At 33.3% G+C, this 16,182-nt stretch overlaps 1 protein-coding gene across 2 annotated transcripts in view; it reads left to right on the forward strand.

Annotated features, from left to right (window-relative positions):
• The window catches only part of LOC123654226 (bifunctional 3'-phosphoadenosine 5'-phosphosulfate synthase), a 34,529-nt gene extending 19,331 nt beyond the window's left edge, over nucleotides 1-15,198 (forward strand). For both annotated transcript variants that reach the window (XM_045590142.1, XM_045590141.1), the window contains exons 4-15: nucleotides 1,171-1,308; nucleotides 1,491-1,610; nucleotides 2,159-2,299; nucleotides 3,132-3,194; nucleotides 4,100-4,232; nucleotides 4,526-4,632; nucleotides 5,532-5,687; nucleotides 7,893-7,998; nucleotides 11,106-11,248; nucleotides 12,142-12,303; nucleotides 13,765-13,873; nucleotides 14,390-15,198. In XM_045590142.1, the coding sequence (XP_045446098.1) occupies nucleotides 1,171-1,308; nucleotides 1,491-1,610; nucleotides 2,159-2,299; nucleotides 3,132-3,194; nucleotides 4,100-4,232; nucleotides 4,526-4,632; nucleotides 5,532-5,687; nucleotides 7,893-7,998; nucleotides 11,106-11,248; nucleotides 12,142-12,303; nucleotides 13,765-13,873; nucleotides 14,390-14,499 (1,488 nt within the window). In that variant the 3' untranslated portion in view covers nucleotides 14,500-15,198. The remainder of the gene's footprint in view (nucleotides 1-1,170; nucleotides 1,309-1,490; nucleotides 1,611-2,158; nucleotides 2,300-3,131; nucleotides 3,195-4,099; nucleotides 4,233-4,525; nucleotides 4,633-5,531; nucleotides 5,688-7,892; nucleotides 7,999-11,105; nucleotides 11,249-12,141; nucleotides 12,304-13,764; nucleotides 13,874-14,389) is intronic.
• Nucleotides 15,199-16,182: the final 984 nt, after the last annotated feature.

Here is a 16,182-nt window from a genome sequence, read left to right on the forward strand (position 1 = left end):
TGAGATCCCTTACTTAAAAATAATCAGGCCGGGAAAAAATATTAGGATAAATGAAAAAATCTGCTTCGAATGAAAATTCAACATGCGACTGTCGTTGTCGTTCGTCGTTGATAGTTTCTGTAAAACTACTCCAAAACTGTCGTCCTTAACCCTTCATTCCAAACAATAATATTTTAATTTTTTTTGCTAAATTTTCTCTTTTAATTTCTTCAAATACGTTCCCCTAAAAAATGTGGAACTTACAAGTCCACGAGTGAGCCTATCCATAAGTAAGTGGCATACTGTCTCTACTGATAGTCTTTATTACTTCTCAAACCGGTTAACAATTATACAAAATATTAGTTTATAACTGAATAAAATCTACTTAGTATTTGGTGGGTAAAATTACATTAATGACAATTGACATCATGAGTTTACACTGCAATTTTATTACTATAAAATTAACTATTGTTAATTTGGAGAAAGCATCCTTGGCATCGTTTTAATGGTTTTCACGAATATCTCCATTTTTTTTTATCTTAAAGATAATGACATAAATTAACCTAAATGAATCATACAATGGTCAATTTTATCGTAAAGAACATGTATTTAAAATAATAAAAAATTTACTCACGATTTTCTAGAAAACTACGTGAAGTTATCTCATTGTTCTATTCGTGTTTGTGAAAACTGTAAGAATTAAATTAATTAAATGATTATAACTATTTTTTTATGTGGATAAAGTGAGAACTTTGTTATGCTGTCCTCAAGTTTCACCTTAAGGAACTTCGAATTTACACCATAATAATAATTTTTGAAATCAGTGAGTAGAGATTGGATAAAATTGGATTAAATTAATGACATCACTTTTATTATAAAAATATCGATTATTGTCATTTATTAAATAATATGCAATGGTAAGAGAAATCCGTTTTTTTTTAATTTACTCCTAAGAAATGATATACTCGTAAGTCCCGTGGTACGAAAAATTTGTGGGAGTGAAATCGTGTAAAACGCTGACAGTGAGACCTGCAAGAAAGGAAGAGGGGGGGAGGGATAGAGAGTTTTATTTATTTCAACGTATTGTGCGAAAAAGAGATAAATATATGTATATTTTAAATATCGCGGTAAACGTTCTTAGAGAGTAAACTACCGTTCGCCTGTTGGGAGTTAACACACACTTTTTTGCAGGACAGAGAATTAGCTCGCAGGATTCATACGGATTCCGATCTTCCTTTCTTCGAAGTCTTCATCGACACGCCGTTAGAAGTATGCGAACAGAGGGACACTAAAGGTCTATACAAGAAGGCCCGTGAAGGACAAATCAAGGTTTGCCATTTTTTGTCGCTTTTTTTAGTATCTTTACATAGAGATATTAGACATTTAGTACTGCATCGTAATCTATTTAAACTGATTCATAATAACGTAGTATTAAAACGTAGAATTTTATAAAAGCACACCCTTCCCTTTTGCTTTGCAGTATTTATTATTAACCATACGTTATTATCCAGGGTTTCACTGGCATCACTCAAGAGTATGAGCGTCCCGAAGCTCCAGAGCTTGTTATCCAAACGGTTGGAAGATCCGTTGAAGAGTCAACGATGGAAGTTGTTCGTCTTCTTGAGTCACAAGTAAGTTTACCATCATAATTAATTAAAAAAGTGACACCCATAAATTGTGTCACAAGTGACAAGTGTGACAGTGCGACAAGATATGATAAAATTTTTGTGACGTCATATGCTATGAATAAAAATTGCAATTTTAAAGTTTAAGTATGTGAATAATTTCGTAGCTGTAACGTATTGCTTTAGTTTAATAATAATAATTAATATTTTCGTATATAAACTTGTGAAATATGCTGCTCCCAATCAGACGACGAAAAAATAAAATCACTTGGAAAGGGGTTTTAAAATCTAAAAATTCACATGACTAAATTAAGCCTAATTAAAATCTAAGAATCATTCTCGAAAAAAATCGTTACTTTTTGTGTGACACAAAAAAAGTATTTTCATTATCTCGAAGCACATACAGAATCTTGATAGTTTCGTTTAATATAATAATATAGAGAGAAATACATTTTATCAAATTTTGGAAGCATTTAAGAATTTATTAGGTAGCTTACTCAAAGTATAATACTAATTTACTATTATAAGATTTTATATTATATATTTATTTATAGGGTATAATACCTCGTTACGAAGTAAACAGTTCGGGAATCGAAGAATTGTTCATATACGGCAACAGATTGAGCAGTGCTATCGAAGAGGCGGCCATACTTCCTCAGATCGAAATTACAAAACTTGACCTACAGTGGGTTCAGGTGAGTAAAAAAATTAATTTAATTGAAAATTACTTCCATATAAGCAATATATAGAGAGCTAATCGTATGAAATAATATGGCGTAATTTGTGTAATGCTTATCTAGTTTACCAGCATTTACTGATTACTGATACATTTACCAAAACGATAAGCATGTTTTAATTTGTTTTTATTTTATAGTTATTGTTTTATTTACAGTACCCGGCCATAAATAATGCATATCGACCTTTCCGACTTCGATAAGGCACATAATTATGTAATCAGTCAGAGACAATGCGCTACGAAGTTTAAATTAGCCGAGTGTCTATTTCCAAAGGCTGATATGCATTATTTATGGTCAGCAGTTTAATTACAATTTGATTTATTTAATAGAACTTTTTTGAAGTAAAACTTCTTTACGCCCAACATAAGCTGGTTAATACGTGACGGGAGCGTTACGAAAAGTTTGATCGGATAAGGCGGACGGAAGTTGAGAGGGAGAATATAAGTTCATCATTACAGCCTATCCAGTCCACTGCTGGACATAGGCCTCCACAAGTTTACGCCAAAAATGACGTGAACTCATGTGTTTTGCCCATAGTCACCACGCTGGGCAGGCGGGTTGGTGACAGTACTGGCTTTGTCGCACCGAAGGCGACAGAAGAATATAAGTTAGTTGGATCTAAAGAAGTTTTACTTCAGTCGTGTGGTCTAAACCACACTCGTTTTTTTTAATGTCGTGGTTATCAATCTTGAGGCGTAAATTTTAGCCGCGTGTCAGAGCTGACAGAAATATTGTTTTGTTATTGTTTAATCATAAATAAAATGTTTAAGTAAAATAAACTGTATTTCAGGTGCTATCTGAAGGCTGGGCCTACCCGCTTAAAGGTTTTATGAGGGAAATTGAATATTTACAAGTGAGTTTCAAACACTGTATTGTATTTGTATTCTTAGATATAAAATCAAATCATTTAAAGTCTGTTCAACAAGAAGAGATAGATACCAAACGTAAACAAACCAAATGCGAGGTCATTCAACTATGCAGGGTTTTGTAACCTTTTTTACTTACACAAATTTTTAAAATTTAAAATATATTTATATTTTGATAATTACTTAATTTAATTAATTAAATACAATTATTTGTATAAGACTTGATACTTCTTAAATAATAATATCAAAATATAAATATCACTCCGAGCGCTTCAGGACACGGAATGAAATAAAAATAAATAATACAAAATCAAAGGGCCGCGATCCGAATGTTTTCAAAGCTAGTTAAAATATCGTTCGACCTTGCAGAGAGACGTGCAGCAGATAGCAAACAAACAAGATAGAAAGAGATAGACTATATTTTGTTTGTACCGTCGTCGCTACGAAAAAATGATGGGCTTTGTTTACGTTTGGTATCTCATCTCGTTGAACAGACTTTACAATTAAAATGTATGTTTATTTTAATAAAATTATTAATATATTATTTAAACCAGTTGTGACCCGCGATTTCACACGCGATAACTTGAAAAAAAAAGCCTATAGCCTTCCTCGATAAATAGGCTATCTAACACGAAAGAATTTTTCGAATCGGACTAGAAGTTCCTGAGGTTAGCGCGTTCAAACAAACAAATAAACTCTTCAGCTTTATAATATTAGCATAGATTTCAGACTTATAACCTGTTTCATGTTCTGTTTATTTAAAAAAAATGTAGTTGAAATACATCATTCAATTTAGCTCCTCTCCAAAGATGAAAAGGCATCTAAAATATAAGAAAGTATAATTTATTAACCTTTCTATTCATAGATAATTACAAAATAATTTAATTTTCAGACGCTCCACTCGAACTGCATAACTCAGGCCGACGGTTCTCTAGTGAACCAATCGGTTCCAGTAGTACTGCCGGTGCAAACTGTGGATAAGGAGAGATTGACTGGAGCCGCGGCGATAGCTTTAGTTTATGCGGGTTATTATTACTATTATAATATACTATCATCGACCGTAAATTAATATAGTATGTGTTTTCGTAATTTTTTTTAAAACTATTTTTGTTATAAATACCATTACAATCAGTTTTATTGTTCGACAGAAATATATTCTTACACTTTTACAATATTAGTAAAAATATTTTAATCACTAGTGTTAGAACAAATATTAAACTATGAAATTAATACACGAACTAACTAATGAGTTATTAACAAAAAAAGTTGTTATAATTAAAATGCTATATATTTATATATATACACATATTTCCAACAGGTAAAGCCGTCGCGATACTAAGAGCCCCTGAGTTTTACCCTCACAGGAAACAAGAGAGATGTTCGCGTCAATTCGGTCTTTACCATACCGGACACCCATATATTAAGGTAAGAACTATTACCAACTTACGCCGAGTTGCACGAAAAAAAATTAAAATTTAAGTAGTGATTAAACTAATTTAATTACAAGAATTGTATGAAATTCTTGTGATTAAATTAGTTTAATCTCTACTTAAATTTTAATTTTGGTTCGTGCAACTCGGCGTAAGTGACCCAACAGACATTGTCTTATCATGTTACTTAGCGCATGAGTTTTAAAAATGTTAGTTTTCGGGAATTATCAATATTTCTGCGCAATTTTCTCAACTTTTCACCTTGTAGAACCGTAAAAACCTTCTACAGACTCAAGAAAAAAATATGTGTGTGTTATCGAACAATGTTCCAAAGTTTACCCAGTTATATTTTTTCTGACAAATACCTTTTCAAACTTTTGCACTTATATTAGTAGAGAAAATCAAAACAAAAATATTTTATTCAAGTAGGATTCAAAAGAACGCCGATATGAGATTAATTTTCATATCGGCGTATAATAGCCCATAAAAATCTTATTAGTTACAATATAGTTCCTAATTTCCTTCAACTTCTTTTAACCCTGTTATTTGAGATGCAGTTTTAATTAATTTTAAAAATAAATTTCTTTGCATTATATTACTTGTAAAATTGTAAATTGAAGCTATTTATTTGTGAACACTAAAATACTTTCGATAATCATTTTTCGGGGGGTAGATATGTATTTGTACAAATATTTCTTTCCGGTCTGGATGTTGTCAGTCCCGGTTGTTATTATATATACTTGATAGCGGTTGTTACTGATAGTAGGGAATATATCCGCCAACCCGCATTGGAGCAGCGTGGTGGATTAAGCTCCGATTCTTCTACTACATGGAGGAAGAGGACTGTGCCTAGCAGTGAGATGTTACAGGCTGAATCAATCAATAATTTTTCAGATGATCGAGGAATCAGGGGATTGGCTAGTGGGAGGTAATTTGGAAGTTTTCGAGCGTATTCGTTGGGACGACGGCTTGGACTCCTATCGCTTGACACCGAATGAACTGCGGCAGAAGTTTAAAGACTTGGATGCGGATGCTGTGTTTGCTTTCCAAGTAAGATCTGATTTTAATATTGTACTGTATTGTTTACATCATAACGTCACTTTAATATTCTAATTACTTTAGGTAAAGTCCTCATGTTCAGTATCTATATGACATCCCAACAAACATTTTTGTCATATAATCAAACAATTATATGACTTTCAGTCTTATTAAAGTTATATTACAGTATTTTTTTTAACTCTACGTCATGTTATGGTGCATTATGTGTCCAAATAGACGTATAGATTTTTTGTCGTATAACATTGTCGTATAGACGTTATTTCGACATTTCTTTACAATCGTCATATAATAGCGTCTATGAAGACATCTATAAAACTTGCATATACAACTTTTCGTCGTGTAAACGTTTTCGTAGTGTAAACGTCATAATACTATTAATTTTGTCATATAATAACCTTTTAAACATCTGCTAAACGAATAGTAATTGTTTACACGTAGTACTTGTAACCATTATATATAAGTCGAATAAGTGCACTAGTGTAACTTGTATACATCCTAAAGTACTACAAAAATGATAATACAACCGTTATTTAATTAATACTCATATTAAAGGGTTATAATAACCTTGTAAACAACTTCCACCATTTTGAAATCAAAGTCATATTAAAATTTATTTACTTGTTTCGTACAACATGAATCGAAAAAATTGGAAAAGTACTAAAAGAAGTGGTGCATTCAAAAGAAAAGTTAAAAACAACTATCATTCGCTTCAAGCACGTACTTTCATACAAAGTAATAGAACTCAAGCTCAAGCTGTGACTGAGGCAAATAAGAAGGGTTCCGTATCACAGGTAAATGCAAATTTAACCAAAATACTACGAGTATACCCCGCAGTTCATTTGCCGAAGTTGAACTTCTTGAATGAGTTAATTCGATAAAGTCCATCTTCGATAAAAACTTATCAACATCCGCATAAATATGGATCATAATTGTGGGGTTTACCTAAAAAAAAAGTATTATTCAGACTTAACTAAGTTATATGTCTCGTAAATTCTTCTGTTCTAAAAATATAAATTATTTGAAATAAGTTAGCTAGGCGTTTTATTATTTTATTATTGATCCCTAAATCAACTGTCATGGCGTACACATTTACAATGTGTACGCAGTATATACGTCGGGAAGTTATATAGTTGTCATATAACGCAGTCACTTAATAAATTATTAATAAAAATATACGAAAACATTAAAATTTTAAAAGCGCATGAAAAATTTGTTATAAAGTTACCTCACATTAATCAGTAAATTTGATTGCACAATGGTTTGTAACTGATGAAATGGTTTTATCACCTCAACAAAGTAAAAAATACAATATTTTAACTCAGCTGTCAAAAAAACTGCCAAATTCAATTAGTGTGTGTTATGTTTATAATCTGTTACAATTTTTCATTCGTTTAATATAAAAGTATCATCTTTAAATGACAATAATACAACGAATACATTAGATAAACGTCATATTGTGTGCTATTACTCGACACGAAGTCGAATACACGCCGCGACAGCTATCATTACATGACATGTAGTCAAATCGCCAACGTGTATATGACTCCTATGCGACTATATAGGTATTTATATGACTGTTACACGAAACTCTTAGCGCCTTAAGTTCAATAAAATGGGCCCTAATGCCGTCGAGTAAACGTTCTAATGTCGTTTATACGATTATACTAAATAACATTAAGTTGTCACCAAAACGTCTACTCAACGTCGTAAATGTTTGTTGGGATGTGCCTATATGCCACGTAAACTTATCGGCAAAACTAAATGGCTTATAATTATAGTTATAAGTGGTCTGGTTTGTAAGACCAAAATTATGCTAGGTGAATGATTTAAAAATGCCCGTGAAAATAATATTTGTACCAAAAAATAAAAACCTTCTCGATGTTGGTAATTATTATTTTCAAGCAATCGACAATAGATGGCGTAATAGTGCGCCTGAAGTTGTTGGTAATTTTCAACTCACCTTATTAGTTAATTGTATTAGGCAAAACATGATGGACTTTTTGTCTTTAAATACTTTTATAGCATTAATTTTTTATCTAACGTCACCAGTGATTAAACTAAAATTACCGCTTCAAACAGTCACGAGTACACTTGTGACATTTAAATAGGTCTCATGTCTTTTACTTTCTCTTACTTGTACGCCTTTTTACTATCTTTTACCTTTTATTTATTTATTTCCTTACCAATTGTCCTCAGCTTCGCAACCCAATCCACAACGGTCACGCGCTTTTGATGCAGGACACACAACGACAGCTAGTTGAAAGAGGTTTCAAGAAACCTGTCCTTCTGTTACATCCATTGGGTAAGTTACATTATGTATTTATTATGTATTTAGCGTGCATTCCATAAAGGCAGAAAGGCACTGCCCACCTTGTCATGTTACTAAAAATGATATATAAAACATGAACATTACATATTTTTGAAAAAGATATAAACCATAATTTAATTTAAATCCGCTTCAATTGAAAAATCTGCCGTTATATATGCGACATCAGCGGTTCGCGCGAATCGACGACGGGCCTTTTAAGAAACTTCTTCCTACAATCGCTAACAAAATGTTAGCAATGACAGTCGGACATTATATAATCCTACAATTTTATAATGTCGCGCGTCATATGGAATACGAACAAAGTATTGTGTTTTTAACATTGGTCGCTTTAACAATGACAGTAGGCACAGCCTAAGAATAACCTGTCAAATCAAATTGTCTTGAATTCGATACCGTTTTTACCAGTAATTATGATTTTTGACACGGTCGCATAATCGCAACATTCCACAGAGTAATTTCGTAATAGTAGTAATTCGCTTTGAATTTTTCGTTTGTGCGTGCGCACGCGTTATTAGTGAAATAAGTTTACTTATTTAATACTTTATTTAATATTAGTGACGAATAAGTTTACTTGCGAAATTTGTAATGGAGATGTGTGTTTGATAAAAGTAAATAGTGCATCCAAATTCAACACGTTCGATTTTACGGATAAATTAAAAAAAATTCAGGCGTATCGATTTAACATATAAATAACAATGACGTTATAATTTTTCATTTATTAATAAATAAACAAGTACTTTCATTAAGCATACAATTTCGTCTAATTAATAGTGTTATCAATGATTTCCTATGTTTGACACCAACGAAATTATCAGAGTGTCGGCCTTATGAGGTACCAGTCTATCCAGTGACTGATTTGTTTGATAAGTATCAGTTGATTGCTGTACGTGTATTTGTATGCCTGCATTATTATAAGTATAAATGCACTTAACGTGTCCAATAATTTACTTGTCTGTTCTTGAAATTATCTAAAAGCCTCAATTCCCAACAAAATTGAAATAAATTAGGAAGAAATTGCGAGAAACTAGGTGCAGTGTGTCTGTTCATATTTTTTTGTCTGCCTACCCTGTCTAAAAACTTTATGCACGCCACTGCACACAATAGGGGATCGGACAGTAATCAGATTAAAATCTATAATATGCATAAAATGTGATAAAATAAATATATTGTTTTAGCGTTATTTATCGAATAATAATTTAATATAGTTCATTTCATTCTTTTTAAATGAACAAATAAAATGTTGTAATTAACAGTATTTTTAATCTGTACTTAAACACCAACTACAGTACGTGATGTCATTTGTAGAATCAAGCATTATCCGCGTTCCACTAAGCGTCCGCAACGCCCGCATCATATTTTCACCATGCCGCCATATTGCGTACATACAGCTGACGCCTGACCAAGGAACTTATACCCAATCTGTTAACCAACATGTTGGGTATAACTTCTTTGCGCCTGACACTTGACAGCGCCCAAATATGCGTTCCACTTATAAAATTCGTCCACAAAGCCTGAGGCGTTTTTTACGCTCGTGGAACGGCTAATTTATCGGTCGTGATCGATGGCGTTGTGGGCCTTAGGTGTAACGCGCCCATTGTTATTACTCCAAATGACGTCACTTGCTCACAGATGACATAACATGGCGTTGTGGCGGGATTTTTAAACAAACAATATTAAATCATAAGATTTTCACTACCTACTAAAAAGCTATAAATAAATTAAATTTTACTTTTTATGGAAATAAGTATCCATAAAGATTAATTTAAAATGTTTTCAAAAAATTTGTTCGATCCCCTATTAGCACCATGACAATATGACATAAAAATAAGGAAAACAGAAATAAATAAGGACAACAACGAAAACTTTTTTTCTGTTGTCTCTGTGTGTGTGTGTGTGTGTGTGTGCGCGTGTGTGTGCGTGTGTGCGTGCGCTTGCGTGTGTGCGTTCGTGTGTGTGCGTGTGTGTGCGTGCGTGCGTGCGTGTGCGTGTGTGCGTGCGTATGTGTGCGTGCGTGTGTGTGCGTGCGTGTGTGTGTGTGCGTGTGTGCGTGTGCGTGTGCGTGAGCGTGTGCGTGTGCGTGTGCGTGTGCGAGTGCGAGTGCGAGTGCGAGTGCGTGTGCGTGTGCGTGTGCGTGTGCGTGTGCGTGTGCGAGTGCGAGTGCGAGTGCGAGTGCGAGTGCGAGTGCGAGTGCGAGTGCGAGTGTGTGTGTGTGTGTGTGTGTGTGTGTGTGTGTGTGTGTGTGTGTGTGTGTGTGTTTTTACCTAAAAAGATAAGAGCTGACTCTTGAATTAAACATGAAATTTTAAACAGGCCATTAGAATATTAGAATAGGGTTACCGTAAAAATGAGACAGATATTGTAATTTTTTTTTTATTATTTTGTATATTTTTTAAAAAATTATATACTCTTCAACTATTGTAGCGATCTAAATAATTCTTGCAATATTAGTTATTCATTACGTATAAGGTAATTTTAACTGAAAAAAATCTCGCTATATGTAATACTAGCGACCCGCCCCGGCTTCGCACGGGTGCAATGCTGATACTAAATATACTACAGAATGTCTTTATTTATAGTATGAAGCTAGCTTATAGCATGGTTATTAACATAATAACAACATTCAAATATTTGTCGTTAGATTACACGTTGTTACAGAATGCGTTGAAGAAATAAAGGTTCACTGCTCGTTCCCCGTAGGTGATAGCGTGATATTATGTAGCCTATATGTTGACCCGACTTCTTAATAATATTCGTGCCAAATTTGAAGTAAATCCATGCAGTACTTTTTGAGTTTATCCCGGACATACATACAGACAAACAGACAAAAATTCTAAAAACTATATTTTTGGCTTCGGTATCGATTGTAGATCACACCCCAAGTATTCTTTAAAAAAATATTCAATGTACAGTTTTGACTTTTCTACCTTTTTATTATATGTATAGATACATAATTGTCATAAATAATTTGAACTGAGTTATCAAGAAACGATATCGAAATATGTAGATAGAGATAAAGATACTATATTAAATAATTGTTTACTAAATACACTATGTAATAACAAATTATTATTTAAATTCAGGTGGTTGGACCAAAGACGACGACGTCCCGTTAGAAGTGAGGATCAACCAACACAAGGCGGTCTTAAACGAGGGTGTCTTGGATCCAAAGTCTACAGTTCTAGCCATTTTCCCATCGCCTATGATGTACGCTGGACCTACTGAGGTATATAAACAATAAGTAGTAGTAACACGTACTTAGATATAGAAAAAAAAAAGTGTGCGTCCGTTCCAACACACGACTGGAGTTTACTCCTTTAGTATAAATACCGTAATACTTAAAAATCCGCACACACCGCATCACAAGAGACGCGGTAATACGTCAATATCTCGGCGTTACTGCCTAGCTTTACTGTTTCACATGAATTCACTACTCTCATGTTTTTGACATATTGCGGCCTTAAATAGTTTCTAAAGGAGTGAACTCCAATTGTAAACATTTTAAAACATTTTGTAGTATGTATTGGTTTACTTCTAATATATAAAATTCTCGTGTCATGGTGTTAAACATTGAACTCCTCCGAAACGGCTCGACCGATTGTAATAAAATTTTGTGGGCATATCGGGTAGATCTGAGAATCGGCCAACATCCATTTTTCATACCCCTAAGTTATAAGGGGGGGGGGGGATTAAGCGGGTTAATAACATTTGTGGCAAAACAACGTTTGCGGGGTCAGTTAGTATAAATATAAGTTTTGACTTCTGTAGCAGTGACGCTATAAATGTCGTCAGGGCGACACGTATTCGCTGCGTTTTGTTGTGTTTAATTGTAAAATAAAATATACACTAGCTGTGCCCGGCGGCTACAACTGAAATAAAAATATATATACTAAAATATTATACAGCCTATAGCTCTCCTCGGTAAATGGATTATCCAGACACAAAAATCACCGTTACCCAAAAGTTCCAACTAGAAGTTCTTGATATTAGCGCGTTCAAACAAACTCTTTGACTTTTTAATATTAGTATAGATGTACGTATGTCGCTTATTATAAATCGAATTCCAACATATTTCTCTTTAATAGGGACATGTTATTAGTTACATGTTTTACTTTACAGGTGCAATGGCACGCTAAGTGTCGTATGAACGCAGGGGCCAACCACTACATTGTCGGTAGAGACCCCGCTGGCATGCCTCACCCTGCTGGCTCTGGGGACCTTTATGACCCCAGACACGGGGCCATGGTACTGGCTGCTGCTCCCGGCCTTTCTGACCTTGAGGTAGTTTGTTATTGAGGTATTTTAATTATTATGCAATGATAAATGTTGTATGTAGTCAATACAGACCCCGCTGGCACTGGGGTCCTTTACGACACGTGGCCATGGTACTGGTTGCCGCTCCTTACCTATCTGACCTTGAGGTTATTGTGTTTATTATCATATTGTGTGTATTTTATCACTGCGGTAAAACACGGAAGGTACTAAGGTAGGCTCAGCTAGAATTATACTGCTCAAAATCTGGAGCAACTCGTACAGGGAAGCACCTCAACCTTACAGAAAAACACAATAAAAAATACTGTTCTCAAGCAGAATAGTGTTCCTGTGGTGGCCTGAGCTGTTTGGGAGGGTCGTGGCGTGGTGGTGTTGGGGTGGTCGTCGGCAACGCGCTTGCGATGGTTCTAGTGTTGCAGGCGACCATAGGCTACGGTATTTCCTAACTATCAGGCGGACCGTACGCCTGTTTGTCATTATTATATTATAAACAACAAAAAAGGAGTTTGCTTTAGACCACACAACTGAAGTAAAATTTCTTTAGTTGGCCCTAAAACAATATACGAAACGTAACTCTTTTTCTTTCTATCTTCACTAACTTATTTCGCCCTCACAACTTCCGTTCGTTCCCCATCACACTTTTCGTAACGCTCTCGTTAGATTACTCCTCAAGTCAAGCGTAAAGGTAAAACTTGGTTCTGACTAAAACTCCATTGGCGATGTGTCACGTGCGTGTCGTTCTATCATACACGGCACTATCCACGAAAGAAAAGAAGAAAAAAAGACTTTATGTATTAAAATGAAAATTTAGACGAAAATTGAAAATAATTCTGTAACTAGGTGAAAACGAACGAGTTAACGAACGAATTATGCGTTAGTAGCAGCATTTGAAATAAGGTCGACATCTATTGAATTGGAGCGAAATCGTTATGGTTCGTTCGTCAATAAAATAAAGTAAAAGAAATCAACATACTTGCTTCAATAATGCAATATTAATTTCCTCTTCTTGTTTTAATAATTTAATATCATATTGTACTGTTATTATTTTTTATTAAATTTAAAAAGTTAAATAGTGTTTTTAAAATGAACTTATTTTGAGATGGACATATCTAAATTTTTTATAAGATATTTTCTGCGTAAAGATATGCTAGTTATAGAATGTTACAGGCTGTATATATTCAGGCTAACACATCTAGGAATAGGGCAGTAACTAAAAGTATTAATAAATCTAAGTGTTAGTGCGAATGAAACTGTAATAATTGTACACTACACTAGACATGAGTAGGTTCCAATAGGATAGTGACTAAGTCCCGATTTCATTAGAATCGCGGTATAAAAAGTCTAATTATTATTAAAATCTGTTTAGTAACTATCTAACGTTTCATATTACGTCACGTCGTAAAGGTACATTAATTTTAACCTGTTTAGCAATGTAACAAACTTTTTATTTATTTTATAATTTGCTTTCAGATAATTCCATTCCGTGTGGCAGCTTACGACGCTTCAGTGGGCAAAATGGCTTTCTTCGATCCGACTCGCAAGGAAGACTTCGATTTTATTTCCGGTACAAGAATGAGAGGTAAATATAACATCAAAACTATTCAAAGGAAATAAACAGTTCGTATTAAAAATAATAATAAAAAAAAAAACAAAGAAATAAGTAAGCCCATAACACAACTTGGGTAGCCTGGAATCTCTTTTATGTATAAATTCAGAGATAAGTTTGGTAAAATAAAGATAGAAACATTTTGTAACTTTTCGCTTTCTTTAGCCTATTGCATTCCACTGCTGGACGTCACTATTGGGTTTGGGTAAATAATAGGGATTTATATTTTAGCTTTTCTTCTTATCCCTATTCTTTATTCTGTACACGCGGACTTAAATATGTAGCACAGCAGTTATCAGACATCTTTAGTCGCCATAGATGACAACACAAAAAAAAAACGGGTGAATGGGCACAGAAAAAAATGTTTTTATTCTTTTATATCTAACACTCACTTAATTTATAACTTATTACATAAATCAAGAATTAAAAGCGATTCACTTTGTTTACTTTGTCAGAAGAAATTATTAATATTATTACTTATTATTATAGGTTTGGCGAGATCTGGGAAAGAGCCACCCAAAGGCTTCATGGCTCCAAGCGCTTGGAAAGTACTTTCAGAATACTACCAATCGTTGAAATCGAAAATGGACACAAACTAATAATCAAAAAAGTTGAAAATAAATCAAAATATTTTTGCAAAAAATTCCATTAACTTGGCACAATGATGGCGTACATTCCTAAATAATGAACAGAATTATTTCGTGTAGGTACACATTCCAATTTTTAACAATACGTAATGTATTTATTAATTTTAAATTTTGACATTTTTTATTTATTTTTAGCAATTTGAGGTCCGTTTGTATCTCTAGGATATAAGTACATAGTTTTGTACAGGAATTTACATTTTTTTAATTTAAAATGTTTCGGTGTTAAATTATACTTTTTAATTTTTACGTAACGTCTGATATAATATACTATATTTATTTATATTGTTTAAATAAAAGTTAATTGCTTTTAACAACTACTTGAATATAAGTATGTATCATTTTACGTGTACTTTGATACAGTGTTGACCCTTAAAATGTTTGTTATGTATAAGTTAATGTTTAATACAATTGCACAAAATAAATTACATGTATACAAATAATATATACAATTAAATAAAATAAATAAAATTATATCAAAATCACTAATGACGTAAGCGGACCTTCATCTAATAGTATTAATTTGAGCCGTAGAGGCAGGTATTGTTAATTTATAAGAGATTTAATTAAATTTGATTGTTGCAATTCAATGAAACGATTGTGGTGCTTTTAAAGCTATATCATATTTATTTAATATACAATAATGTTTGAAAACTTTCGTGTTTTGGACTTCTTTCTTACCACCAGCTTACCTTTAGTTTTAGCTAATAGTTTTAATTATTTTGTGTGTACTCAAATAAAAAAGGAGTTGTCATAAGCTTGCACAAATATTTGTTTAGAGTTGGTTAGTTACGTATATCTTTTTATTAATGTATGTAACATTGAAATGACATGCTTTCTTTGATAGAAAACTCCTGCATTATAAAGTGTAATGAATAATCATATAAGCATTATTTGAAAAGAAGCCTCACAAACATGCGCGCGATTAGATAATTTAGTATTTGCATCTGCAAATATATTTTTCCTCTTACTAATGCGTGTTACAACTTTGGGACCGTCCATAAATTACGTCACATTTTGGCCCTCTAGTCACAGATGGTCACATTTATGAGTTCCCCCACCCTAGTGTGACGTTCACATATTTTGCAATTTTGAACATCAGTTTCGGCATTATACTTTCATTTCCTTTTTAATCAATGTCCATTCATCAACAAAACAATTTAAGCTTTAATTCTTTAAGTTAATTGTGAATAGGTCTGTAGTTGAAATATCGTGTGTAACAATACAATTAGATTTATTATCTTTTGAAATGTGATATCACAACATTTTGGATCCTTCCCCACCACTAGTTTTGACTAGTGGTGGGGAGGTCAGTGTCATACTTCGTCGACCCACTAAACTCCCCTCTTAACGTGTGACGTAATTTAAAGATGGCACCTTTGATATAATTATATCTAACTAGGAACACTAATGTCAATGGTGGACATTTCATTTTAAAAATAAATCTCAAACAGGAGGTATGCTTCGACTCATTACGCAGAGTTTAACGAAACTTAGCACGTTTGTTACAGGGTAATAAAGTTAATAGCAGTGGGGATTCGGTAATAATCTAATAATAACTGTAATTTGCCTTAAGAGTACTTTGTTTACAATTGCTTTATCAATCGTTATATCTATATTATTGTACAGCGATTTCCA

This window comes from Melitaea cinxia, chromosome 6 (assembly GCF_905220565.1).
Source record: "Melitaea cinxia chromosome 6, ilMelCinx1.1, whole genome shotgun sequence".
In the NCBI taxonomy this organism is placed as follows: Eukaryota; Metazoa; Arthropoda; class Insecta; order Lepidoptera; family Nymphalidae; genus Melitaea; species Melitaea cinxia.